At 35.6% G+C, this 27,936-nt stretch overlaps 1 protein-coding gene across 1 annotated transcript; it reads left to right on the forward strand.

Annotated features, from left to right (window-relative positions):
- The first annotated feature begins 1,173 nt into the window (after positions 1–1,173).
- On the forward strand, positions 1,174–27,731 carry LOC146137401 (uncharacterized). The gene is made up of 23 exons (XM_083393906.1): positions 1,174–1,782; positions 2,136–2,575; positions 2,853–3,196; positions 4,997–5,087; positions 8,040–8,231; positions 9,313–9,463; positions 10,054–10,168; positions 11,773–11,868; positions 12,232–12,329; positions 13,054–13,162; positions 13,457–13,637; positions 14,414–14,770; positions 15,591–15,664; positions 16,159–16,407; positions 16,903–17,069; positions 18,391–18,543; positions 18,848–19,058; positions 19,864–19,985; positions 20,768–20,890; positions 21,566–21,730; positions 22,334–22,413; positions 23,760–23,864; positions 25,243–27,731. The coding sequence occupies exons 1-23, from the start codon at positions 1,202–1,204 to the stop codon at positions 25,371–25,373; spliced, it is 4,335 nt and encodes a 1,444-aa protein (XP_083250032.1). The 5' UTR covers positions 1,174–1,201; the 3' UTR covers positions 25,374–27,731.
- Positions 27,732–27,936: the final 205 nt, after the last annotated feature.

The raw sequence follows: 27,936 nt of genomic DNA on the forward strand, positions 1-27,936 counted from the left end.
TTGTAAAAAACATAAGACTGTGACATTAACGTTTTATAGTAAAAGAAATGTCACGAATTTTCATGTTTTCTCGAATGAAATGTGGTAAACGTTGTAAAATATTTTTTGAATAAAATTTGCTAGATAATTTTTTCTTCCGTTTTTCTGCCGAGAAAGTTTGTGTTGAAGTTGGAGAATTAATAAAGAACAGCAGTGAGATGGAATTTTGTTGTTCCGTACGATTTTTTTAAATCCCGAATGTCAATGTATTAAATGGTAAACATATTTATTTCTATTACTTAGTTTGGAGATTGAGACATTAGCCGAAAATTTAGTAATGTTATTGAAGTTAACAATGTATTTTTATTTATAAAATTGTATAAATGGTTTATTAGGATCGAAAATTTATTTATATTTTGAGTTTTGCCGATTAGCAACAATTAATTCATAAATACTTAACTGATCGTGACTTTTATCAAACTAATTTAAATTTTGGCATATATTTGGTGTGAGAGTTTTCTATATTCAATCAAAAATGAAAACTTTGGTTCCATTTACTTATATAGAAAATATTTTGTTGAGCTAAACATCTTAAATTGGTACAATTATGGAAGCTGGTCTAACTCCTACTACAACCGCACTTAAACACTAACCCGAAACCAAACCCAAATATTGTGCATTGATTTAATATAATTGTTTGAATGCCTTCGGTGCTGGTCAAGGCGCTTGTCTAGAGTCCTACCCCTTTTTTACAGTAAGGAAACGTTGTCAAAATTAAAATTGCAATGAAGAAATGAATTTTGCAGAATAAATATAATAATAATGTTTAAGCCACCAAATAGCTAACTCACACCCTAACCCAAACAATGTTAGCAACAAAAACCTCAGACGAAAATGAGTGGGATTCTAGACCAGCGCCGTATAATGTTATTTTTAACACTAAATACTGCTATTGTATATAAATAATTTTTAAGGGTTATGAATTGAATAGACACACAATTTATAAAAAAATAGAATTGTTTTAAGGTAAGTTATTGCAAATGTTCTAGCAAACGTAGCAATGTGATAATTGAGTTTATGTTATATATTAACTTTAAATTTTCAAAACAAGCGTTGTCTAAAATATTATAGAAAAAATTTATTATTTTCAGGTTTCTTATATTCGTTCTTGTAAAATGTAGTGTACCTTTTTTCATATTTGTTGCTGTGAGTTTGTACCACGATGGATCAAACCAAGCTCATTCACCCAGTTGCCCCTTTCAAGCCGAAAACAGCTGCAAAACCAACAGTTGCTGCCAAGCCAGGTCATTTGAAGAAAACAGACTCGATCGAAAAACACAAGGATGCACAATTGCCAAAGGCTCGCCCTCTTGCAAAGCGATCTTCATTACAACATATGACCCCAAAAGTTTGGGTTAAAATACCCGTTATTGACACAGAATCTGAGCGCAAAGTGCCCCATCTGAACAAGAGGGTCCCGCCTCCAAGTCCGTTCGGCAGCAATCAATGGCGCCCGGCACCAAAATTACACACAAAACCCGTCGGTGCGCGAAGTGCCGCTTCTGTACCGGAAGAAAGCGAATTGCCAGCCCCACAGAAATTACCTCCCAAAGTTTTGCCCAAATCGCTAAGCTACAATAAGCCATCTTCAACTGCTGAAGAACCTACTGGCGTTACATCTTCTGAAGACACAACAAAGCCGGAGGCAAATGAAACCAAGTCCGACTCTCCACAGAAAATCGGAGCAGCCAAAAGACCAGTTAAATCAACTTTGTCAGGCTCAAGATCTGCAATTCAATATAGGTTAACTGTTGTTTATTTTTATAGTTATCTACTACTTTATTTAGTGGATGAAATAAATGTATGTACATACCTGTCATATGCCCAAATTTGTATTCTTAAATCTATTCAATATATATATAATTACAAATTTCAATGCAGTTGTAAAATCTGTTACCATTTACAAGCATGTGTGACTGATGAAAAATCTTTTAATGTTTTTGGGTTTTTTTTAAATCACTTCTCAAAACAAGCACACACAAAAAATATTATTTTCTTGTTTTTTTTAACGATTTTAACTTAAAAAATGTGCACAATGCTGGGGCTATGTTAAAACTCAGCCAGTTAAGTTTCATTATGTTCCCTGTTTTCACTAGACCCTCATTTAGAAGAGATGACCAAAGTCCAGGCATCGGAACACTAATCAAAAAGTGGGACATAAAAGATGCTCCAAGCTGCAAAGCGAACCCTTCCTCAGGCAAAAACGCAATTCCAAGTCCCCGTTCGCCTGTTGAAGGTGATTCGTGGAAACCGATGTTTCCACCTCAAATGAATCGCAATGAACCGATTAATTCGTCGCTTGATTCACACAATTTTGCAGCGACCAGCGAATTTAGACAGAGAGCCTCTTCGATCAAATACCAATCGCCGACCCCGTTTGTAAGTCGAATGTCACAGAAAACCCTTGAAAAAGAGGGCACTGAAAATCAACCTGATCATATCACTCAGTCCAGACAGTCGTTTGATTTTGATGAACATGCAATCAATCATTTCGCAGATAGCAATGAAAGCTTTAAAGATAAAAACAAACAAACTGGTAAGTGCTAAATTTGTTTGTGCATGATATTACAATGGCTTACTGTTGATTTTATTTTCTTGCAACAGTGATTTATCATTAATTTTATATATCAAAATATGATTACTCAAATTACTTATGTAAAAGTGATCTATATTCAAGATTTGATGAAATAATTGTATGAGTGCAAAGCCGCAATATAAATAGTAGAGAAATTGTTATAATATGTCATTTTACTGAAAATGCCACATATTATAACATATATAGCTAATGCGTTTGCAATTTTTTCCATTTTTAGTTTTAACGCATAGACAGCTTTCCTCTTCAAGTTCTGAACAGACTCCTATGAACACTGACAGTTTAAAGCCATCTGCAGACCAATATGCATTCGCAAATGCAGAGGTTGCAATCTACCAAGGTTCGAGTGACAATGAATCTCCAGAGCCAGGTCCTAATGTTGCAACGTATGAGGACTTTGATGAAAACGACGACGAAATCGAATGTGCGATTTATGAAGTTGCAACGGATGTGCCAGTCCGACACAACGGACATATTCACTACCCTCCTGGATATTTAGCGATGTCGGGAAATACTTCACCACCAGATGTGATTAGATACGAAGCAATGGGGTCTGAATCTGATGTAAGTATGCATAACACATTCAGCTTAATTGTCTTTTGTTTGATTGGAATATTTTAAATATAATATAGTAAGAATTGAACTTGCCCAGCCTACACGTCATAGTCATAACTTACATGTATTGAACCCTCTGTAGTACCTTCAATGTATAAAAAGTGAAAAACGATGTTGTTTTAATTGTCTACAGATGTTGATTGTTAAATTAGTATGTGTTTCTAGTTTTAGAGTTCAAACACAGCTCAGATCTTGAAAATGTTAGCTGTTTTCAGTAAATTCAAAGCTGAAAAGACAGTTTACTAATTGAACTATACTGGTCATTAATATTAACCTATTGCAAAAATGATTGTCTGTTTGACATCTAAAGGTAAGTTCTATTTGCGAATAAATGACAGTGCTGAAGTCAGTCCTTAGCATTTCTCAAGTCATTTAACAGAATTAGTTTACAGCAGTAGCTTGCCTTGAGGGTTGGTTAACTGTAGTATAGCAGCATTTCTGGCTTGATGTCAACCCTTGTAGACTTGAAATTAAGTCAGCTGGCTTCTGTTAGTATTCTGTTTTATTCGAGCACAGTTTTCAAGTGTTTATCTTGCAATATTTCTTAGATATTTGTTTAACTAGCAGTGATACATAAAAAATTGTGCAGTAAGATATCTGTATCTCAACAGTAACTAAGGTTGTTAGTCAATGGTGAGTTGTGTTTTATAACAATTTCAGTGAAGTAATGAATGGTATCTTATCTTGTATGCAATTAGTGAAAATTCATTGAAATAATGAACAAGATAATTTAGGTTTTTAAACTTGTATTGTGCTTAGTTATTTATGAAAGTGTACCTTATATACAAGTAATTTAATTTTGCTTCTATTAGACAAAAGGACCAATGAGTCAATTTACTCAACCATCATTTAAGGCTTTGTTTATAATTTAGTCTTATCATTGACCAAAAATGTCAACAGAACAATGACTATACTATTTGACTCATTTTCTTGTGCAAACAGATATGTTAAATCTTATACGTTAATGTTTGACTAAAAATGGGTGATGTATTTAAATTTAGAAGTATAATTTTTCTGTTTACCTTTCATATTATGACCTGTAAATAATAACATACAGAAAGTCCTGCCAAGCAGTTTGTCATATTTAAAGTCAATATATATATACAAAGATTTATTTTTTTTAAGTAGTTTTACTTTAGTGACAAAACACAGTAAAGCGAAAGTCTTTTAAAACTTTTTAATATTTTAATCAATCATTTTTTGTATGTTATCTTTGATTTTGGGCAATCTGTGGAAACCCAGACCACAAATCTATCCAAAATATGTATGTAAAAATGTTAACACCCATGAACGAGGTCGTTAAAATGCCATGTCCTGTTTTCTATTTGATCTGTTCTGCGTGTATTAGTGTTGCCTCAATATATTGGAAACTGCATGTTTCCTTGCTGCAATACTGTGTTATGAAATGTATTTTTTGTCTTTATGTGGCTTAAAAATAAAAAAGTCCTAAAACTTTATTTTTCACTGTTATTTAAGGGAATTAAAATTAGACCTAGTCGAAAACTCCGAAAAAAAAACAGTAAAAGTATCAAAGCCTATACAGAAGTAGATATCATTTTGAATGTTTCATTAACTCTTTATTCATTTTAACATGATACCTACTTCTGTATGGGCTGTGATATTCTTACTATGTCTTACTACAACCTTCAACCATTATGCTCCAAAATGTAAAAACTAATTGAACCAAAAGCAAAATTGAACAGCCACTAACAATTAAGCTTCTTTAACTTTGCATTATTCTTTTTACAGCTTGCGGAGATTGATTACAGCGACCTTGTTGTACCTGCTCCCAAAACTGGCAAGTTCTCTAAACCTGAATATCACGAAATCGACCCGAATGGTAAAAAAATTTGAATCTTGTATATTTGACTCTCTGATGATAAATTCTATGTCGTTATTGCAAAGGCTTACTGATTGTAACTGGGTATGTTTAACAGTTGCAACAAAGTATTTCAGTGTCTTTTGATTTTGTTATTGTGTTGGCCATTGCTTTAAACCAGGGGTGTCCAACATAAGGCACGCGACCTAATAAAAAATGGCATGCAAGCCCCCCAAAAATACAATCGAATTTGTTATACAGGCAATTGTCATTGTTTATTCACAATGCAAAACAATCCCAGCAATTATGACAACCAACAATTACTTAATATATTATAAAACTATATATACTGTTTTTATTTTTTGTATAAAAGTGCTTTTATTATTAGAAAAAATATAGTTGCTAAACTTTGGCCCAGGAAGAAGTTATAAGATAATAATTGGCACGCCGGCATGTTTGAGTTGGACACCCCTGCTTTAAACTGTTTTGTTATCGAATTACATTTAAAGCGGCAAGTGACCCAGTTTTTAGTCTTTTGAAAAGATCCCAATTTTTTCATTGTTCAAGTGTGTGGCAACCTGAAAACATATTTGGATGTAACTGATGTAAAACTACAATTATCAGGGTTAAAATTTGCTGTAATTTGAGAGAAAATATGAGACAAAAAATTGGAATAAAATAGTACTGGTATCTGGAATAATAACTTGTCCTGTACCCAACATGCCTGCTGTGCAGCCATGTCCTCACAAATATTTAACTATGTGAAATACAAATAGGCCCCTTACACTGCAAAGACACTTTAAACCTTTATTAGTTGGAATTTTGCAAATATTTTATCGAGATGCAAACAGTGCAACTTGTACAGCAGACAAGTGGAACTCTATAATCTTTGTATCGAGTTAATCTAAACAAAGCTTTTCTTTAACTGGATATTAAATTACAATCAAAAATAAAATTTGATTAAAATTTTGAACAATTTTATCATATTGTTTTTGCAAATTTCCAGATTTAATATTCCTTTTTTTTTTTTTTTTTTTTTTTTATGGCCATCAAATAAATTGTAGATTTCAAATTGGTAAACAAAACACCTGTTAATACAGAAAATAAATAAGCAGCCTTTGAATGATTTTGCATTCAGATTTGTGAATCTGACAATGCCAATTAATCATTTTCAGTTTTACTGCAGCATTTACGGTTTAAAACAATTGTAAGAATTTAGCCATACAACATGCTGTAAAATAGCCTGAGGCGGCTAATGACAAGACAACTATAAACCGGCTTTTTCTCTAAGTATCCTTTCTCCTAATACTGTTGCAACGTTGCTGATTAGCATACTATTACACCAGTTCCCTTTTCAGCTTTTAAGGAGATTCAATATAAAGTGACATTAAACCGAGACTGTGTGTAATCTAAATACCAATGGGAGAAACTGCCTTTGTACAGTTGTTTTGTAAACATTTTAACTATAGAAGTTGACCATGAGTCTGTTATACAGAGTGAATTGCATACTGGATTTTCACTTCAGACCCAGCAACATAATACCTAAAATAAATATGCTGTTGCTGCCAGTTATTTTGCGTCCTGTTGGCCATGTGTGTCATTCCCTGATAAAGGCTTTCCGTATAGTTACCCGAAACGTTGGTTTTGACAAATATATACCAGAAGAAATTTTTTTTATTATAATACCTAAAAATAGTTCTATATTTAGGGCTATAGAAATACAACAGCCTCATTCTGTTAAACATAATAATAATGTACAGAACTAAAACAGCTGTCTGTTTACTCTTCTTTTACTGCACCAGACAAGATTTTATGTATTTTGCAACCTCTGTTATAATTGGCAGTTTAACAACACATTTCTTTTAATTGAAATAAAACTAATCTAAAAAGTCGCCAGTAGCATTTATGTTACAGTACAATACCTTGATTTGAATCAAAAATCTACTACTATACAGAGTGCAGTTACTTTGGACTTTTAATTTTATTTTTGAAATTGTTTGCCTCTGTGAATTCCTATTTTATCCTTAAAAATTGCTTTTAAACTTTAAGTACAACTAGTGCAGTTCTTGATTCTAAGAAACATATTTTTTTTTTATTTTAAGGTACCTGGAAACCAATTTGTTACAAACAAATTTAGTCTTTTGAAAAACTTGGCCAAAATGTATATGCTATTTTTCTTTCACAGGCATTTGCACACAAATTAAAGTGGGAGTCTGCCAATTTTACACATGGTTGCTTCCAAATAGAACCAATTGTAAATTTCCCAGTGTAATCTGCTTTTATATTCAAGTGACATTACCAACCTTTTCACTCACATATACTGTAGTTACACATATTTTTTTTAGATTCTTGGTGATTTTGATAGAATTTGATTCAGGAGATTATATATAGTTCCTGTTTTTAATTTTTCCTTGAAAAGTTTGTAAGTAACGTTTTACACAGAACTCATTACTTATTAAACCTCTTTCAACAATTAGGCTATATATATCTGTCATGTTAGAAAAATTAGCTTTTACTAATGTTCATTTAACATAGGGTAAACTCATAAAGTAAATTTACCAAAGTTTTTAGGCATGCCAATAAACAATAAACAAGTTACTAACCTTAATTAGAACTTTCAAGCTTTTTATGTTATATCTTCCAATTAGGATTTTTTAATATAAGACCAATTCTTCATAACTTTCCTATCTATATCTAATAGAAAATTTAAATACCTATATATATTTAATAGTTGTTATTTACTATGGGGCTAACTTTAATTAACCTTTCTAACATTTCAGTGGTGATATTTGTTTTATGTTTTTGTGATATGTGTTTTTGAACGTTGAACTGTTGTACTTTTTACTTCAACAGCTTTGGCATGACAAATTTCAAACGTTAAACAAAAATAAAAAAAACAAAATTAAATACATATCTTTAATTATTATTGTTTACTATGAGACCAACTCAAATTAACCTTTCTAACCTTTTCAGTGCCACCGCCCCCAAATCGCGAACCCCCAAAGCTGCCATTCGGGGTGAAGCCCCTTAAGCCAGTTGTGGACGAGCCCCCCTCAGACCCTCCCCCACTACCCCCTGATAATGTGGTCGGCCGACGGAGTATGATTCTGTCCAAAAAAAAACAGAGGCTTGTGGTAAAAAACTTGAACGAACGGGTCAATCAAGGTATTTGGTTATTGTTGTACTTAAACAAAATCTGGTAACAACCCATTTTTCTACCTATTGGAAAAACTCTTAACCAACTATACTTCCGAAAGAATTAATTCTTTTTGTAAACCTCATATATTTTTCAACCACTCTTGTTTAAAATCACATATTATTTTAAAACAACCTCTCCTTATAGTCTTTAAATCACAAATACTCCTGTAAACTACCCTACTTTTGAAACAACTTATTTCTTTGTATAACACTCATAGTTTTGTTAATTTGTTTACATCCCCTTATACATTTGTATTTTTATTTTGCCTGTTATGTTTGGTAGAAACTGAGTATTGTAATAAATTTCTTTTTGTGTTTATTGTGTTACTGATAAAAAAAAAGAGTCAAAGCTTTTTTAAGTGCAGTACTAACATCGCCGACATATTGACACAAATTTTGTTTTCTGTTTGTTTAAGAGAACATGTTTAAATGGTAAGACTCCATGAATACTTAGTACGTTTTTTAACCCAATGTTTTTAAGTACATCTAAATATACATTTGCTTCTTTGCTGTTTATTTTGTATCTTAACTAGATATTTCTACCTTACTACAATGCATATAAGCTTTGTATTAGTACTGTAACACTTTAGTTTAACTTTGTATTTGTTTTGTTGTTTTTCCCTTTTCGATTTGCATGTGTAATTTGCAAAGAATCGCATGTCCTAATTTATGACTCTAATCACATCCAATCAATTTTTTACCTTATTTTGCATATTTTGTGACATGAATTGAACATTTATGTCACTTTATGTGGCATAAAATTAAGATTTACTTTTTTGTTATGCAACATAAAAAAATGCTTAGCATACCTATAAAGATTTATTATCAGACACCTATTATAGATTGATGGCTGCACACATTGTAAACCTTAACATAGTTTATCTATATATACTAGTACCAAAAATATATACCACCTTCATTCTGTTTAATTTTTTTTATCGGTTTATTATTTTCTTAAAACAATGTTTTCACTTTTGATAATATGTTCCATGTTCTAAAATGTTTAAAACTCTAAATGCATATAAACTGTCAAACCTAAATGTTGCAGGCCAAAAGAAGTTGAACTACATTGAAGTTGAAGTTTCAAGCAACATGGGACCGAGCCCTTCGAAAGTTTCACCCTATCGAAAGACCAACTACACTGATGTGACTCTGCTGTCAGAAAGTGACATCAGTACTCGTGATAGAAGTGGCTCAGGGTTGGTTTGTTAATATTTTGCTAAGAAATATAATTTGTAGGGAAAAAAACAGGACCGTATATACTAAATCTGAGTATTTATGTGATTTATATGATCCTTCTGAAAATCTTTTTCACCATCAATCTTACTACAAGGTACACTGGGTGCCATTCAAAAACGTATAAACTTTAAAATCTCGTATATTCACACTATTTTGGTAAGCCTTTTCAGAGGTACCCTATGTTCGAGTATAGAAATGTTTTTATATGAGAATTTTTTGCGCGGTAATGTATTAAAAAATCCTTTTTTCATCCAGATAAAATAAATTTCATTTAACAACATGATACATCTTGCAGGAGACAGCTAATTTTTTTTTTTTATGCTTCACTGTTAAAACAACTTAAAATATTTTGTAAGTCAAATACATTGCTCTTAAACATTTTTTAATGCGGAGATTTTTAGTGACCAGAAATCCTTTTTTAGTAATGTACTTGGACATTTGAAAATGATCTTATTGATGTGCTACCCAAAAATAAAGTTTCAAACTAAACATAATTATAGTTGAAAAAACTTTCTGGCGAAAAAATTAATTTTAATGTTGCTGATTGCAGAACAAGTGATGAGGGTTTGTCAAGCTCCAGCAAAAGCAAGAGCAAAGTAAAAAAGAAAATTCAAGCACTTTTCACTTCGAAGGATCAAACAACACCTGACAAACAGCCTGACAAGGTGAGCAGTGTTATTTGGTGTTTTTGTGAACAGTTTTTTGGATTCTAGAGTGACAAGTTAAATGCTGAATTAAAAAATGGAAATAATAGCAAAAATGTAGGTATAAAACTAATATTTTTATTTTTTCATGCTTGTTTTTAAAAAACTACTTAAGCCAGAACACTTAACACAACCGGGCTATGAGTATCTCCTTTCCTTATTTGTGTTGTTCTACTTTGCTTGGTGTAGTTCCATTCCCTGGTGATTGCATCCTGCATAGGTAATGGGTACACAGAACATTGGAGAAAATAAATAAGTACCGAGCTTCTTTTTAATATCCTATGCCTGGTAGCAACAGCCTAAATTATTAAGTGTTTACCTGACGCCCATAACCCCTTTGAAAAGTTCCCTGATTTTTATCTAACTAGGTAATATCCTAAATAAAAACCATTGGAAGCCAATTACACCCAAATGAATGCAAAAAATAATTAGATGTGTGTATATTTAATGCCTGTTTAATAAAAAAAACTCTAGTCTACCCAACAAGATTGGTATACGGAATACGTGGGCCTAAAAGTCATTGCAATCTGGTCCTACAATGGTTAACTATTGAAGAGTTTCCAAGAAAAACTCCCCAAGCGATTCATAGTAAAGCGCGCTGATATGTATCTCAATTAAAGGAAGTCCTAGTAATAGAAAAGCAAGTGTGACAAGTGTCTGACACCCAAGGGAAAAGCCTGTGGTCCCCAGCCATTCATATCTGGAACTGGTCAACATTAATTCACCTGTTATTTAAACCACTCATTCAGCGCCACTTGTTCAACGGTTTTGTGGGAAATGAATTTATAAACTGTACAGTTTTTACTTTCTTAAGTATTTTTTAACAAACTTTTCCCTGTTTATGCTAGCTAGGTTTCAACTATTTTTTTGGCTATATTTTAAAGTGAAGTTAAAACTACCAGCTGTATGAATAAAGCTACTCAAGTGTTTTAAGTAACCTTTTCTTATATGTTCACATATCATACATAGACTTTCTCATTGCAGTTGTGTTCCAATGAACAGTAAATGTTCCTGTAGGGTGTAGAGGGCTATTGTCGCTGAATTGACTAGTTTTGTAAGTGGAATTTAATTAATGTATCTCTCTCTGTAAGTGGCATTTACTGAAAGGGGACACTGTTGATAATTACACTAAACTATCCAAAACTTTTAGCAATTTGGGTTTGGTCATGAAACAATAAACTTTTTGTGAAACTTTATGAAAAATAAAAATAAATTGAATTGTCTATTGAAATGTTTGCATCATGCTACAATTACTCTATAAATTTCTGTGGAGTGCTGCAAATAAAAACTCAAAAGTAGTAATACAATTTTTTTTTATATATTAATTTCTTTTTTGTCCAGTCTTTTTACGACTACTATTTTATATCGTAGAAATTACTGATTTGTTTGCATTTTTGCAACACATAAAAACTGTAAATATGTGAACTTCACAACACAAATCTTATTAGGAACTTCTAAATCTTTTAGTCAAATGTGTGCAAGTCGAAATAATTTAAAACTGGCCACCATGGTAGGTAGATGTGTTAGCACGAAAAAAATAGTTTAATCGAAAGTTGTTTTTTTAGTCCACCGAACAGCTGACTGACTTCGAGAAAGAACGCAACAAGAAAAAGAGAATCAGTGGAAGATTTGGTCGCAAGAAGCAAGCAGTCAATAATAAGGTTGATTCAATAGGATTATACGAATCTTGTTGATGCATACTTTAAAAAATGCTTTTGTATTGTTTTTTTAGTTTTTGGAAGTGCAAAAACATGGCAATTGAAAGAAAAAACTGACATAAATATAATTTAGTTTATTATTTTTTTCATTTTTTCAATTTTATTTTGTCATAATGGAGCTTTGCAGAGTTTATTTACTATAGAAGTTGTTTTAAAAAGCTGGTATTTTTTGCATTTTATTACTCTAGTATGGTTCTATTCCTTGATAAAATACTAATAAATCAGAGATAATGTTTTTAATAATTGTTTTTTCATATTATTTTATTTAGCTTTATTTATAATTTTACTCCCGGAAATGTTTTACAGAACAAGAAACAGCAAAACACCAACGATGGAAAAGAATCGGACTCTGGAACGTACGACCTTGAAAGTGCTTCATCAGCCACTTCAGCAGATACTTCAAGGTCAGTTGAAAATAAATGGGCCTAATTCCATTAGCAAAGATCCATACAATTCCTGATTTACAAAGCAGTAGTCTGTGCTTTTGTGTCTAATCAATTCACGACAACAGAACACATTTGCATCTTAACCTAGCAAGTTTTAAAACATTTTATTATTGCTCGGTTAATTTCATCTCTTTTGAAAACAATTCGTTGCAGAGGTACAGGCATTCATTTTTTAGATTTAGAATTACAGTATTAAACCGTTGATACTGTAATTCTAAAATCGTATAAAAAATATTGTTACCTTAGAACCTCAGTATATATTGATACTTTTAAATGAAGCATCAACTTACAAAAACACTTACAAACTTACCTGCTTATTATTAAAATATACATAATTGTCGTCCCTGCTCTGCCTTAATTTTTTCACAGAAATGGCACAATTTGTTGAAGAATAAGTTTTCTTTATTATTTTATTAAAATGAGTTTTCTCTAGTCAATATCATGCTTCATTAAAGTATATTTTTCAGTCCATTCTATTATTTTTATTTAAATACCCAAAAGTATTAAATTACCTCTCGCAAAACTTTTTTGCAATGTTAAATAATTAATTATTTGATCGTCTACTTTTATTGACGTAATCGTCTGCTCCAACACAAAACAATTGTCATTCACCTGACGACAAACTGAAAAATTGTAAAAAAAAATAACAAGAGTTTCATCATTTTTTATTGTGTTTTGACAGAAGCACATCGATGGTGAACACCAGCAGTAGTGGGGGAAGCACCCAAAGCTCTGGGGACGGTGAGGTCGCTTCTACTCAGCTACAAGGGGAAGAACCAAGCCACAGAGTGGTGGGTTAAACGCCATATTCTACACATTTTCTTAAGTTTAAACTCGTGACTTCGCTAATTTTTCATGGATCCTTTAAATGTTAAAAAAAAAAACGTTTTTCTGCCTTTACTTGCTCATTGAAAGTGTCTGGAGTGCTCTGTATTAAGTACAATAGTTTAATTTGTGTGATTTTCGATAACGTTTACTCACATACATATTAAACATTTTGCTTGGCGAAATTTGTAAAGTTGTGACGCCAATAAATCATAAAAAAATCAATAAATCATAATCACTCAATTTTTAATTATTTCCAGAAAGTGCTCCCGACCCCAGTCCAGACCGGCCAGGGGCACCGCCGTTGGAGCCAAGACGCCCCTCGGGTTCCACCGGTTGCGCGACCCCGCGTCATCAGCAAATCGTCCAGTCAAAGCTCGATACCGGTCCATGCTGAGGAGGGGATTTACCAGGACAGCGAGGATGTCGTCACACCGCCGGGTAAAATGAAATGACCGATAATACGGGATCGGCAATAATATCGGATCGGCGCTGTTCCTATACCGCAGTGGTCTTAAATCTATAGGTCACGACCCAATGTGGGGACGCCTAAACCTTTTATGGGGTCGCCATCACTCACCAATAACTGCAGGTGTTTAGTGGTTTCGTAACGTAATAAGTGTAATAAAAACGCTTTAACAAAAATAATGGAATTGAGTTTAATGTGTTGAATTTAAACACATGTGTTAATTTAAACTTCTCGTTTTGGTGCACATGTGCAGCACCATACTCGAGAATTGTGTATATTTTAAGCCAAGTTCAAGAAGTACTTTAACTTATCGAAAAACAAGCTGGGGTTGAATGTAAATGCTGATTTCATTTTATACTGGGTCGGTTAATAAAAAGGTTGGAGACCACATATTGAAGTCTTTTAAAACCCTATCTTTTTCCAAAAGTCCTAAAATATAGTCTTTAGTTTTTTTAAGTTCAGCTTAGGTTAGGTGTTTAGATTGTGCTGTTAAAATTACCAATTTTTCAACTATATTTTTTTGTGCTGATCATTGCATTTTGACTGTTTTGTTATCGAAAATCATATAACAATCATCCAATTTTCCGAAAAAAAGGCATGAAAAGCCAAAAGTTTTCATGGAAAACCCAAAAATTAATGTCTTTGACTTTTTCTGCAGATATTTAAATATTATAACAGGTCGCTAATTAGAACCCGGGGTTACACGATAACGCAAAGAAAAAGTAAAACTGTTTTTCCACCTTTTCAGTTGCGGCGCCCAAAGTGAAAAGCTTCTTGCATCAAATGTCCAACAACAGCAGCAGCAGCCAAAACGGGGTCACCGATGTAGCCCCCAAGCCCCTGCCCCGGGAACCGTCATTTGTGGGTCTAGGGCCCCCACCGGTGCTCCCCAAACCTTCAAGGGGCGACCCATTAACCCCCTCTGGCATCCAGGGCCCGGCGCGACCCCCCAAATCGGACATAGTCAGGGATAAGTGGACAAGCATGCCATCTCACCCACCCCCGTTACCCCCCACCCTGCAAAAAGATGGAGCCCCACCACCCCTGCCAAACCGAGACCCCGTCGATAACACCGAGTACCTGGATTTCGACTTTATGCCCGAAGGTAAGTAAAAATACTGTCCTTAGTCTACAATTATTTTTCTGACTGTTTTCACAAAGTTTTTGTTGACATCAGAATCGTTTTTTTTTATTTTACCAGGTCAAAAAACACTTTTTTAAAATACAAAATTCGGTATAAAAAAGTATTCTCCGTTAAAAGCAACCCTTTCCATTGGAATTAAGTCAAATGCCCTATTTAATCGCTAACCAGTAATTCGAAACAAGCATCACCACTTAAAAAAAGGTCTCTGTTGACAACAGAATCGGGACTCGACCGAGGCGGTTTTATTAAGCCCAGTGTTTCACACCCTATCAGTCACATTCCATAAATAGGGTTACTGTTTAATTTGGTTTGGTTATACAGTGCTGCAGTGTTTAAGTCGGCGCGGAAAAAGGTTGAGGAACAATTATATTCTTTAGACTGTTTTGGCTGCGAAGCCAGATTAATCCATGAATCTTTAAAAACAGACTTTAAAGCCAGTGTTATTGATTTTTCATCGTCGGAACCAAAGATAATTTTGCTGGAATAATCACTACCAATCGCTATAGCAATTTCTGAAAAAAATTTAAATCCTGTGGTAAGGCTTCAAACTCACGACCTCCGGCCATACCGGGGCCGTGACTCTACCGACTGAGCTAAACACTAGAATCTCTGAGAAAAGCGAGTCGAGCAACAGCCATGGCTTGTCGCATCCTGCTCTTATAACTAGCTTGGGTGAGGTTCTAACTCGCAACACCAGTCGCTCCACCGACCATTGCATGTACTTACAGTCTTAATTGAAAGGGAACAACAGCCCGTACTTAATCTTACTTTGTTTTTCCAGCGTCCAATCTAGTTCCCCCGTCTCCCTTCGGATTCAAATCGTCGAAGTTCCTTGATTCCGAACCACTATATCAGGTGGGTTCCCAAGTGTTGTTTAAAACAGTTTTTTATTCGTAAAATGCTATTACCTGTGTCTTGTTAGCGATTTGCCTAAGTTGGCGATATGATAACCTAGGGCTTGCATGTTTAAAAATAAGTTATGGCGGCTAAATATTGATATAAATTCTTATGCCAGAGGTTCTCAACAACCTGGTGCGTCGTTTTAATTTTCCAAGAGCATCTCACGCTGTTTAGTTAAACGGGATTTGTTTTTGCGATTAGATTAAGGCGTACAAAGATTTTAAAAGGTCTAATTTCTTAAGTTTAAAAAAAGGAATACGTTCTGACAATTTTTTTTCCAGGAATTTTTTTAATTTGTTTTAAAAAAAAAAATTGTTTTAAATTAAATTTTATCCGCTAACAATGAAATGCGGTTTAGAAATCTAATTTTTCATTAACGACAAACTTTTTCCATTGAAACCAACTCAAACGACCTATTTATCCACTAACCGTGAAATTCAACTTCTCAGATTTACCGTAACCGCACGATGTCGCACGCTTCCTCGCGGCGCCGCGCCCAAACCACGCCCTCTGAGCCCTCCCCCATCCCTCCACCCACTCCCATTGTTCCGGAGGGAAAAGAGGAAGCGCAGGAGGACAAGGAGTGGCGAAGTGAGCTGGATGAGATGGAGACCTCGACTCTATGGAGGAGTATTCCTGAGGTTAAGGAAAGCGGGATTGCGCAGGAAATGAGCAAGGAAGAGATTAAACTGCAGCAGGTGAGAGGAATCTTGGTTGATAGCCAGTGTTGTAAACAAGTTATTTTAAAACGACTTAAGTCCAAGTCAAGTCTTTTGCAAAAATGACAAGTCCCAGTCAAGTCATAATGAGAGCAAGTCAATTTCAAATCATGTCATTGACATATAACTAAGCTGTTAAAACTATTAAAATTGGTAAACTCCTCCGATTATAAGAAACAATTTAACGAAAAATTAACACAAACGCAATATACAGGACTAAAACTCTTTAATGGGCAAAAATTTTTAATGTAAAACACTTAATTTAATCCAAGTATTTTGACATAAAGTCCAAGTCCAGTCATTTGTTCATTTTGGTCGAAAGAATTAAGTCAAGTCATTTGAAAACAGTGACTTAAGTTTTCACCGTCGGCTTTGTATAAAGTAATTAGACTAATTCATGGTTGTCACAAGGTCTATGAATCAAAGTCTTTGAATGTCCTAATTTCATAAAATTGTACGACCCTGCCCCTACAGGCCCAATTCGAGGTGATCACTTCCCAAGCTTCCTACCTGAGAAGTCTCAACATCCTGGTGTCGCACTTCATGGGGAACTGGGCGATGCAGAGCAGTGATTATCTGCCGCCCGCCGACAGAAAACACCTCTTCTCCAACCTTCGAGCTGTAAGGGACGTGGAGACCAAGTAAGCACTCATATATAACGTAGTAAGGATATCAAAGCTCGTATAGAAGTGGGTAGCATTCTGTGAACGTTTCGAATAACTCTTTATTCATTTTCAACTTCGCGAAACGTTGAAAATGCTAACTACTTCTGTATGGATATTCGTACTACGCCTTACTACAACTTCCAACCATTATGCTCCACACATATAAAACTTTATTATTTTTTACAGGGGTTCCTAAACCTAGGTCCGTTGTCTTGATTTGGGGTCGATGAAACCCGCATAAATATTTGTACTTTATTTTAAAACTGTTACGTTTTTTATGAAGTCGTATGAACGCTTTGCCTCTCCTTAAATCCGTTTAGACTCGATTAAGTGCATATTTGCGCAAGAGTTCTGCCCAAAACAGCATGATCTCAAGTCTATTTGTTTTATGACGCCACCCTTCGGTTCACGCAAAACCAAAAAAAATATTTTAGGAGTCCGTGTCAAAAAATTAAGAACCTTTGATTAAAATCTCAAATTGTTTTTAGTAACTTTATTTTAGTTTGGCTTCCAAGCTTTGTAAATGTATGGCCGTGGTTCGATTAGACCCTTTTAAGTGAGTCCTCTATGCAAAATGTATAATTAAAATGTTAACTACCTTGCAATGAGTGACTTTCACGCTTTTAGTTGGATGCTTACCTCATTGATTCCGTTACATTAGATCAGTGGTCGGCAAACTGTGGGCCTTTCAGCCATTAAAAAATAACACAGTAGCATTGTTTAAGTCAATTTTAATAAATGTGGGTCATGTCTGTGTATTGCATCCGTAACTTTCGTAAGTTTTGATAAAATCTTGCTGAGAACCAATCTAAATACATCCATACAAACAGGTTTTTTTAAGGTTTGGTTTGGGTGACCGCTAAGTAGTTTTAAGAGACCGCAAGTGTTTCATTTAAATACCAAATAGAGAAATCAGGTGGCACTGTATAAAGACAAATTGTATTGGATTCTCGACAAGCTTTCGCACAACCATGCTTCATCAGGTCAAAGTAGCTGAAGCACGGTTGTGCGAAAGCTTGTCGAGAATCAAATACAATTTGTCTTTATACAGTGCCACCTGATTTCTCTATTTACAATTAGACAAATACGGCCATATACAAAGATTAAATACCAAAAAGTCCAAAATTTGGGAAACCGCTGGAGAAATTTCGGCGACCGTTTCGGTCCCCCAAAACACCTTAAAAAAACACTGCAAACGAAACTACTTCAGTCTTTACGGCCACACATTTTTGGGTCGCGATCCATAGGTTTAGAAACATTGTGTTATTCTAACCTTCCTATATTTTTTCTCATTTAGATTCCTGCAAGAGCTTGAGAAGCACTTCTGGGATAAGAAGAGGCTGAGCAGGATTTGTGAACTGGTTGCTCAGTACGCCAAGAGCGACTTTGACGTTTACGTGAGATACTTGCAGAACAAGACATTCCAAGATCGGGTGCTCACCAAACTACAGTAAGTGCGGCTCTGCGTTGTATTGGTAAAATGCATTGTAATGGTATAACAAAAAAACATTAAAATTCGTTTTTGTCTCTGGCTAAGTTATTAGTGACTTTAAGTGAATCAAAAAATTAAGTGACCTTAAGTGACTCAATGATGTGAGTAACTTAAAGTGAGTCAAAAATTTAAGTGACTTACCAAGTCTAACACATAAATCACTCAAAGCTACACCATATTCGGTTGAACTTAAATCCAAGTTATTCAAGCCCAAAAAGCCGTGTTGTTATGATTCAAAAACCTCGGCATTATGACATCACAGGCGCACAAACGACCGCTTCACCGAAGAGCTTCGCAAGCTTGAGTCATCTGACGTGTGCAACAAGCTGCCACTCCTCTCGTTCCTGCTGCTCCCCATGCAGAGGGTCACTAGACTCCCCCTGCTCGTCAGCGCCATCGTGAACGCCGCCGACGCCGCAGGGGACATCCCCTTGCTCAAGATGGCCAAACACGCCCTGGGAGTCGTTAACAAGGTAAGGAATGATGGTTGCAACAACTTGGTTCCTTAGTTCGACAACACAAAATAAATATTAAACTTAAACTTACACAGCAACAAAAGTAGATGTTAACAGAAACAAAGCCCCGTCTAAAATGAAGCATACGAAGAGCACGGGTTTCTGTCTGAGGCAAGGCAAAGCGAGCCATTAGGAGCAGTGTTTAATATTATAAAACACCAAAAGGCTAACGAGAACAACGTTGTAAGTTTGCAGTATGGTAAAGTTCTCGCGTCTTGATTGTTCGCGGCGATCCTTACGAACAATTTATTTTATTTTCAGCGAAAATCTGTTGCTTCAACTCGGCTATTTATTGACCCGCGTTTAATTGTGAAGAAATTTGTTTGAACATCGCAAAAATTTTTCTGTGCGGATAGAAATACAAACAGCTTAGGTATTCACAAATATCGGATCAATGCAGTACAAGGCCGATGCTATTATAAAAAAATATGCTATGACGTAGGTCAGTGGTAGGTTTCTACTTTAACCTGATGAGGCAAGCTTGTCGGGAATTTAATACAATTTATCTTTATATAGTGCCACCTGATTACCCTATTTAGAATTAGACAAATACGGCCATTTACAAAGAGTGTACGTTAGGTAACTAATAATCCCATGGCATTTACCAAGTTACAGTAAAGAAACTTTCTACTTTAACCTGATGAAGTGCGGTTGTCCGAAAGCTTGTCGAGATTTCAATACAATCTATCTTTATATAGTGCCACCTGATTACCCTATTTAGAATTAGACAAATACAGCCATTTACAAATATTGTTGTTAACAGTTGGTGAAGAAATGCAACGAAGCTGCTCGTAAGATGGAACAGACCGAACAACTTGCAGAGATCGCAGCACAACTTGACTATCCACAATCGGTCAAGATGTTCGCTCTAGTGTCGCAATCCAGGTAAGCTTTGCCTCGAATAAAGTGCAAATACTTGAAAACACTATTATGCACATATCTGGTACGTATCTTGATGTAATGAATTTTAAAGCCAAAAAGGTCGAGTAGATCGACATCATCTTGATCAAGACGTTTCGATACGAACCTGTACCATCTTCAGTCAATGTGTTTGAGAAGTAAATCGAAGCATTACTTATTTCGCCTGACGCCAACGATTGCACACTAAGCGATTTCGACGCACGTGTTCGCTTTACGCCGTTAAAGTTCGCTTTCGCTGAACGTTAATTGGCTGTGTCTGATTATTTTTTGTGACGTCATTACAAATCACTATTTTATGACGTAATACCCGTCACTAGTTTATGACGTCATTATTTATTAACGATAGACGGAAAATAGGGGAGTTCCCTAAGTTGAAAACCCGACCCCCTCCCCACCACCCCTTTTTTAATTTTCTGGATACGCCCCTGTTTATAACATTAATTAGAAATTGCAAAAACATAGAGAAACAAACCACACGAATAGCACAATTGAAAACTAAACTGTTTTTTGTTGGTTGTTAAAAAAAATTAAACTATCATCTAAAAAAAACCTTTTGAATCAAATAATCCTCAGATTAAAAACCAGCGCTACAATGCCATTTTCGCATTGTGATCAGTGCAACAACTAAATAGTTAAAGTTTAAAACAAATGAATGGTTTTTTTTGTTGTCAAAAACTTGAAGACGTTATTAGAATAATGAGAAAAATATTGTTTTTTATAAAATAATCTTTCCTCTTATGGCGCAGGAGCCTCGTTAAGAAGGGTGAAATGTCGGTTTCCATGACAACTGCGTCAAAAAAGGGAAGCAGAGGAGGAAAGTTCTGGATCTTTCTCTTCTCGGATGTTCTCTTCGTTACCAGGAAGAAGAGGTGCCTAGCAACTAGGGTTGTCCGATACTGTCATTTCATTCCGACACCGAAATATTTTGCACAAAAATATGCTCAAAGGAATTCAACCATTAGCTTACGGATGAAATAAAGTTTCAATAATTCTTTACCTCAGATGTCGATGTCTGTGGTGACAGTTGTGGCGCCGCGTCTACAAACAAGCCATTGTTACCAATCCCATTGTTGCGCAACAATACACCTTACTAGAGTTATATTTTCCCGATATTATATTCCGATACCCGGTGTTTAGGACCAAAAAATCGCGATCGGATATCAAATGACGTTATTACTATGATAAACCGAGTGTTATAGATAATATCGATACGTTCCAAAGTATTTTTCCCAGATTATTAAGCCAAAATTTTCTTTAGCATAAAGAAGTGTAGTTATCCCCATTTCTTAAATACCGTTTTTAGATAAACTTACCTTTAAAAGTAAAATAGCTGGGTTAGATCGCAAATTTTGGCTGAAATTTCTGCAATAATTTTTTATCGGATCAGCGCTGATACAACCGTAGTATCAGACCAGTACCGACAGTACCACCAGGCGCTAAACCAATTTGTGCTCAACATCCTGTCGAATATGTTTGCACATTTCATCATTATGGCGACACAGTCGCTCAATACAAACCCTTAACACCACTGCTTTTGCTTTCAGCTTCATGGAGTCGGGTAGTTCCCCCCGCTTCGAGGTGCTTGACTGGGCGAAGCGCAGCATGTTGTTCGTGAACGAGCACGCCGTTAGTGAGAACTCCATCTTTCTCGTCATGCTGGAAAACCAGAGCCGCAAGAAAGTCGAGGTCACGCTCTCGCCAACTCCGCAGTAAGTTGGACGTTTAACTGGAGGTTTTTATGCGGTTCTGGGGAAAACGATGCAAAGTGGGCGAGTCGCTCGGGTAATGTTTACTACAACAAAATGACACTCGTGGTAAATGACACTACCTTCAAATGACCATAAAGCAAATTGACACCACTGTTAAATAGCACCAAAGCAAAACGATCCTTACTTTTAAGTAAAAATGCACTGACTATGGCCCAAACTATATTTTTTTGAGCATTTAACTAAGTAAAGGGATTTTTTTTTCATTTTATGCAGCGAAGCGCGAAAAAAAGATTTGGTTGAAATTAGCAAGACTTTTAATTTTAGAAAAGACGCGACGACCCAGGTGCATAAAACGGCTCTACAAAATAATAATATGTTCTAGACAACATGCAAGTACACGAAACTTGACCATAAAGTAACATATATGTACAAATTTAATGTACCGGAGGAAGCCATCGCAGGCTATCCGAACGTTTAGATTAGGGTACAAGCAAGGTGAACTGCACTATGATATGTAAACCGTCATCTTTGGTCAAAAAACAGCTTCAGGAGGACTATATGATCTTTCATACAATGTTAAAAATCGACCCGCTTGTGTTTCAGGAACGAGATGGATAGATGGACGGAAGCTCTGAGCCCTCCAAGTCGTGGAAGTGCTGGGGAAAGCATATACGAGACGTGGGGTGAGTAATCAGGTTTATTTGCGTTGTACGAGTAGCGAGTAGCGCATTACTCAGTAGTTTTTGAAACATTTTTTCTTGCGACCCCCTTGAAAAATTCATTGGACTTGGAACGCACCCAGCAATAGGAATTTCACTAATTTTCACCAAAATTTGTACACGAAAATATTTATTTCTTAAGGCCCGTTTACACTACAGCTGCACTGAGCTGCACTGAGCTGCACTGAGCTGCACTGAGCTGCACTGAGCTGCACTGAGCTGCACTGAGCTGCACTGAGCTGCACTGAGCTGCACTGAGCTGCACTGAGCTGCACTGAGCTGCACTGAGCTGCACTGGGCGTGAAATTGTTTTCACTTCAGCTGCAGTGAGCTGCGCTGGGCATAAAATCGCTCCAAACGTAATGTGTTTCTATAGCTGCACTGGGCTTGAGTTTAGCAAAGCGTGAAAATCGCCCCAAAGCGTATTTTAAAGCTAGCTGCAGCTGCTGCACGGGGCTTGAGTTTAGCAAAGCTTGAAACTCTCGTCACAATAGAATTTAAATGCAAATTACGCTTTGCTCAGCTCAGTGCAGCTGTAGTGTAAACGGGCCTTTAAGTGAATAAAATAAGAATCCATTAGCGTTATATAAGAAACTGAATCATTGTGCACCTCCATTGAAAAATTTTACAGACCCTCCGACATAACTACTCGACTAAGTAATGAATTGACAGCAGTGATGTTATGGAGGGCTACACAGAAGATGTTAAGTTTTGCGTCTCAATTAATGCGCCACTGACATATCGAGTATTTAGTATCGCGCAAATGTTCACTGAGTAATTAGTATTTCGAACTTTCTGTTCTGATTTGCGAAGTTGTATGATAACTTCACTAGTTAACGGGTATTGTTAATTAGTCGATCGAGTAAATAGTATTGTGCAATATTCATTTCCGATTAGTGTATAAATCATGGCTTTTTAGGCGAATATGCTCACTTCTAAAGGTATTCATGAGTTTATTCATGGTTATGTATAGTCTGGCTAATTTGTAAAGACTCTACTTTAAATCGGCCAAGTAATAGTGATGGAAACACACTACTGTAGAATGGACGTTTTGTCTGAACTGTTACAAATATGTAGTAACAATATCGCCCATACAGTAGTAGGCATCATTTTGAATATTTCGAATAAATCTTTATGCATTTTCAACACCCGATGTTATCGACACGTTTAAAGTGCTACCTACTTTTGTATTAGCTTTAGTATTCTTACTACAACCTCCAACCATCCGAAGTCACAAATATGCTTCTACCATACTTGAATCCTAGTATTCTTATTACATAACTTGTTGTTAAACCTGTATTTCCACACAGACTGTCCGCAATACACCTGCTTAAACCCCTACCAAGCACAACAACCCGACGAACTCTCAATCGACGTGAATGACGTCATGAGAGTGCTCAAGAAAAGTTCAGAAGGTGAGTCTAGCGATCTTTGTTAAGAAATAGGCTTAACATCTATCGTTAGGGTCGGATTGCCGGCAATTACACAGGATTATACTAGGAGATGTGCTCTTCAGGCAATTTCTTATTGATTTATCTGACGTTTAGACTTCAAATACAGGATGACTTCGTCGGGGAATGAAAACATTACACCACACACAACACCACGCAAAGGAAAAAAAAAACATTTATAGTTGTGTTTCCTGTCGCATTTTTTGTTTTGCTTTGCGTGGTGTTGTCCGTGCTGCAATATTTCTTTATAAAGTTCAATTCAAAGTTTAAAAGAGCACATAATGACCCTTTAGTTACACTTGTTCCTATTGTCACACGTTGGTACCTTCCACCTAAGTTTGGGTTCACAGCAAAAGTAAAAAAATAGTTGAAAAAGTACATAAAATACATAATAGTCACTTTTGATTAAATTTTAAACTGACATAATAAAACGGTTTTGCGCTAACTGTAGTTAGACTCCATTTCACTTTCACACTGTTTAAACTGAAATCAGCAGATTTATAACGTCTATTTGCATTGTGACGTTAATTTATGACGTCATTTTGGAAAATCTATTGCCTACCGTGGTCCACGTGAGGCAAAAAAAAATTTAGGGGTCCGCGGTAAAAAAAGTTTAAGAACCCCTGCCTTAAACCCTAAAATTAAGTCAACAGCAAAGATGAAGGTGTAAAAAACTCATTTTTCTCCACAATCGTCCTTTATTGCCACCTTAGTTTGGATACATGACAAGATTGAAAAAGCACATAAAATACACATTATAATACTTTTTCTTCCACCGTTAATTAAGTTCATAGCAAAGTTAAAAGTGAGCTTAAAACTTAGTTTTCTCTTCACAAACGTCCCATTATTCTCGCCTTAAGTTGGGTACGCGGCAAGTTTGAAAGTTAACATAAAAACTCATTTGTTACCTTCATAAACGCAATTTTTTCCCACCTCAGGTAATTCCAACCTTAAACTCGTTTTTTTCCGTTTATTATTCCTCTACCTTAGGTTGGGTTCATAGCAAAGTTGAAAGTGAGCATAAAAACTAACTTTTCTTTCACAAATGCAATTATTCCCACCTTGGGTATTTCCCCACCTTAAACTCAGTTTTCCCCCTTACAAACATCCACTATTTCCACCTTAGGTTAGGTTCACGGCAGAGTTAAAAGTAAGCTTAAAAAATCAGTTTTTCTTTCACAAACGTCGAATATTCCCACATTTAGGTTGGGTACACGGCAAAATAAAAGTATAGATGAAGACCCGATAGTTACCTCCCCAAACTTCCATTATTCCCACCTCTGGTATTTCCCACCTCAAACTCTTTTTTCCCCTTTATAAACCTCCATTATTCCCACCTTAGGTTGGGTGCACGGCGAGCGAATGCGCGACGGCGAGACCGGGTGGTTCCCCTCCGACCACTGCGAGGAGATAGAAGACGAACACGTGAGATCTCGCAACCTCAAGAACCTCTACAAGACCTTCGCATCGTGACGTCACTACCCCTTCTCCTTGTGTGACGTCACCGATCGTCTCCGTCATTAATGACCGTGATGACGTCACGTTGTTCGTGATGTCATTGTAGCAGTAAGTCTTCTCGATAACGTTGCGCGAGGTTCTTTTAAACGTTTGTCCACAAATGCGCCACCTGGTGATTGGTTTTTGAACGTGGAGTGACCGCCAGGTGTCGCATGGGTGCTCGATTCCTGGCAATTTGGGAATTTTTCCGCTTGATCCTTTAAAAGGCAATCTTCTTGATGATTGGTCCGGATAAGATAGTCAACTTTTCTGCATTTATTTTACTTACAGCTTGTGGACGACTATGATTTATCGCTTTTGCTTTTAAAATAGATAATTTCGTGACTTTTGATCCAAGTGACATTGTATGATCTAATAGATATTTGGACTAACAAGCTTGCATAGAAGCACCTTCATAAATTTTATTGTGTTAGTCCAGCAAAGTAAACAATTATTAATATTCCGTAAATCATATAAACCTGAACTAGGTGAATAAAAAAAAGTGCACATATTTATTGTAGAACTGGCCTTAAATCATCCTAAACTTCTTCCATTTGTTTTCTATTCTCTTTTCCGTCCCTAATTTCTCTTTTCTGCGTTTTACCTTCTCCAATTAGTATTAATTATGTAATCGCTCAATCTTTCAATTGACAAATATAGAGGTGCCTTACTTTGTCTATTACGTCACGATGACGTGGTCTTCTCGGTGATCGTGACGTCATAGGTTTTTCTGCCGTGCCTAATTTTCGTCCCGCTTCCATTCACGTGGCCTGAACGCTATGACGTCATTGATTTGTTTTGTTGTTTTTTGTAAAAAAAAAAATGTCGCCATTATTATTATTATTGCACTTTTTTCCTGTAGCGAAACAATCAAGTGCTAAGCGTGGCTTGTTTTTATACGTTGTTGTTGTTTTTTCTGTAAATTTCGCGATTTTTGTAGAAAGTATATGTTTTTCGGTTGCAAAAAGTTTCACCTTGTTCGACCTTGAATCGCCCCCCTACCCTCATGCTCACCCACAATTGTTTCACTCATTACCTGATTCGACCTAGTACGACATTTAGCACATTTTTCTCGTAGTACACTTCGCCAATTCATATATATCAGCGAATGTTTTCTACTTTATATATTCCACCCTTTCAGTTGCAAACCGCCACTACCCCAGTTCTCGTTTTATAAGAAAGTAGAACAATATTTATCGGTGCTTGGAATTCCTTCTGGCCTTATTACCACAAAACTTGATAAGTTGTTTCGGTGCTTTAGTTCAAGGTTGCTAAAAACGGGAGCAAATATATTTTCATTGCGGTCCTACAGAAATATAAATTGTTCTTTTCATTCCGGTTTTAAAGAATTATAAATGGTTATTTTTAATTTAGTAGTGCTGTTCGAACTGTACTATTTTTGATATGCGCGTGGCTTTAAAGGCATTCATTTCATGCCGCACTGTACAATCATGTTGGAAATTAAATAGCAACTTTCAAATATTGCTTTTGTTTTAGAAGCGAATAAATTAGCAATAGGTGTCTCCTACATTTTAAAATGCATTGCGTGTTTTTTGCTTTTAACATTATGGTTCTCTCCTAGTTATAAGTTTTGTTTTAAAAATTCCATTTTTGATACCCGCATATCAATGAAAATCATCAAATAATTTTAACTCATTATACGTTGCCGCACTGTGGAGTCATCATGTAGAAAATTGAAGAGAAACTTTTTAAAAACACTAACAAAGGTTTGGCAAAAGGTGTTCGAAAGATTACCAAACTTATTTTATAATGTCGATAAAATTTATTTAATTTAACGGCGACACCGCTGCAATTTATCACTGACATACAATGCATTTTAAAATACAGTTCCTTCTAATTGCCTATAATTATTTTTCAGTTTACAAGTTTTGTGTAAACTGTTTTATTTTTGATGTGCGCCATCAAGCGACTTTTATCGACGACTTTCAAGGCATTTAATCATTCTACAATAGTTTTAATAAAATTTCTCATTAGTACTTTTATATTTTGAAACAAAGGTTTAGCAAAACGTGCTTTAATTTTTTTTTTAATATTTTTTGTCTGTAAATTTGATCAAATCCACGGCGCAGCCGCCGAAATAATTCATCACCCGTTTGCTTAAATCATTTCCATTGTCATTTAGCTTGAGTCAATTTTCGATCGAACAATTTTGCATTCACGACTTTAAATCGATCAATATCCGCCATTTCACCGCGCTATAAGTCGATCTCGCGTCGTCTATAACATCCACTTCCTTCATTTCCAGCTGCCTGCTTCGATTTATATTGCATTGCTTGCATTTTTCTTCGCCCGAAACTCTTAAATCCTCCCGCAGCAAATAAAGTGTGCAAAGCAATTCGGAATTCTGATCAGATGGTGTTGGTCTGTTTATGCAGAGGTTTTTAAACTTTTTTTTTATTTTTACAAAGGCGTCACACAATGGTTGCCCGTGCTGTAAACCAGTGGTCGGTAAACTGTGGGCCACTGAGCCATACTTAGTGGTCCGCGAGCTATTTATAATAGCTTAGTTTTATTATGT

This window comes from Ascidiella aspersa, chromosome 7, assembly GCF_963924565.1.
Source record: "Ascidiella aspersa chromosome 7, kaAscAspe10.2, whole genome shotgun sequence".
Lineage (NCBI taxonomy): Eukaryota > Metazoa > Chordata > Ascidiacea > Phlebobranchia > Ascidiidae > Ascidiella > Ascidiella aspersa.

Excerpts from the sequence above, each read along its gene's own strand:
- LOC146137401 (XM_083393906.1), top strand. The coding sequence starts at position 1,202 with ATGGATCAAACCAAGCTCATTCACCCAGTTGCCCCTTTCAAGCCGAAA. Across the intron at positions 12,330-13,053 it reads ACTTCAGCAGATACTTCAAG|AAGCACATCGATGGTGAACA; the intron begins GTCAGTTGAAAA and ends GTGTTTTGACAG. Across the intron at positions 19,059-19,863 it reads CCCTGGGAGTCGTTAACAAG|TTGGTGAAGAAATGCAACGA; the intron begins GTAAGGAATGAT and ends TGTTGTTAACAG.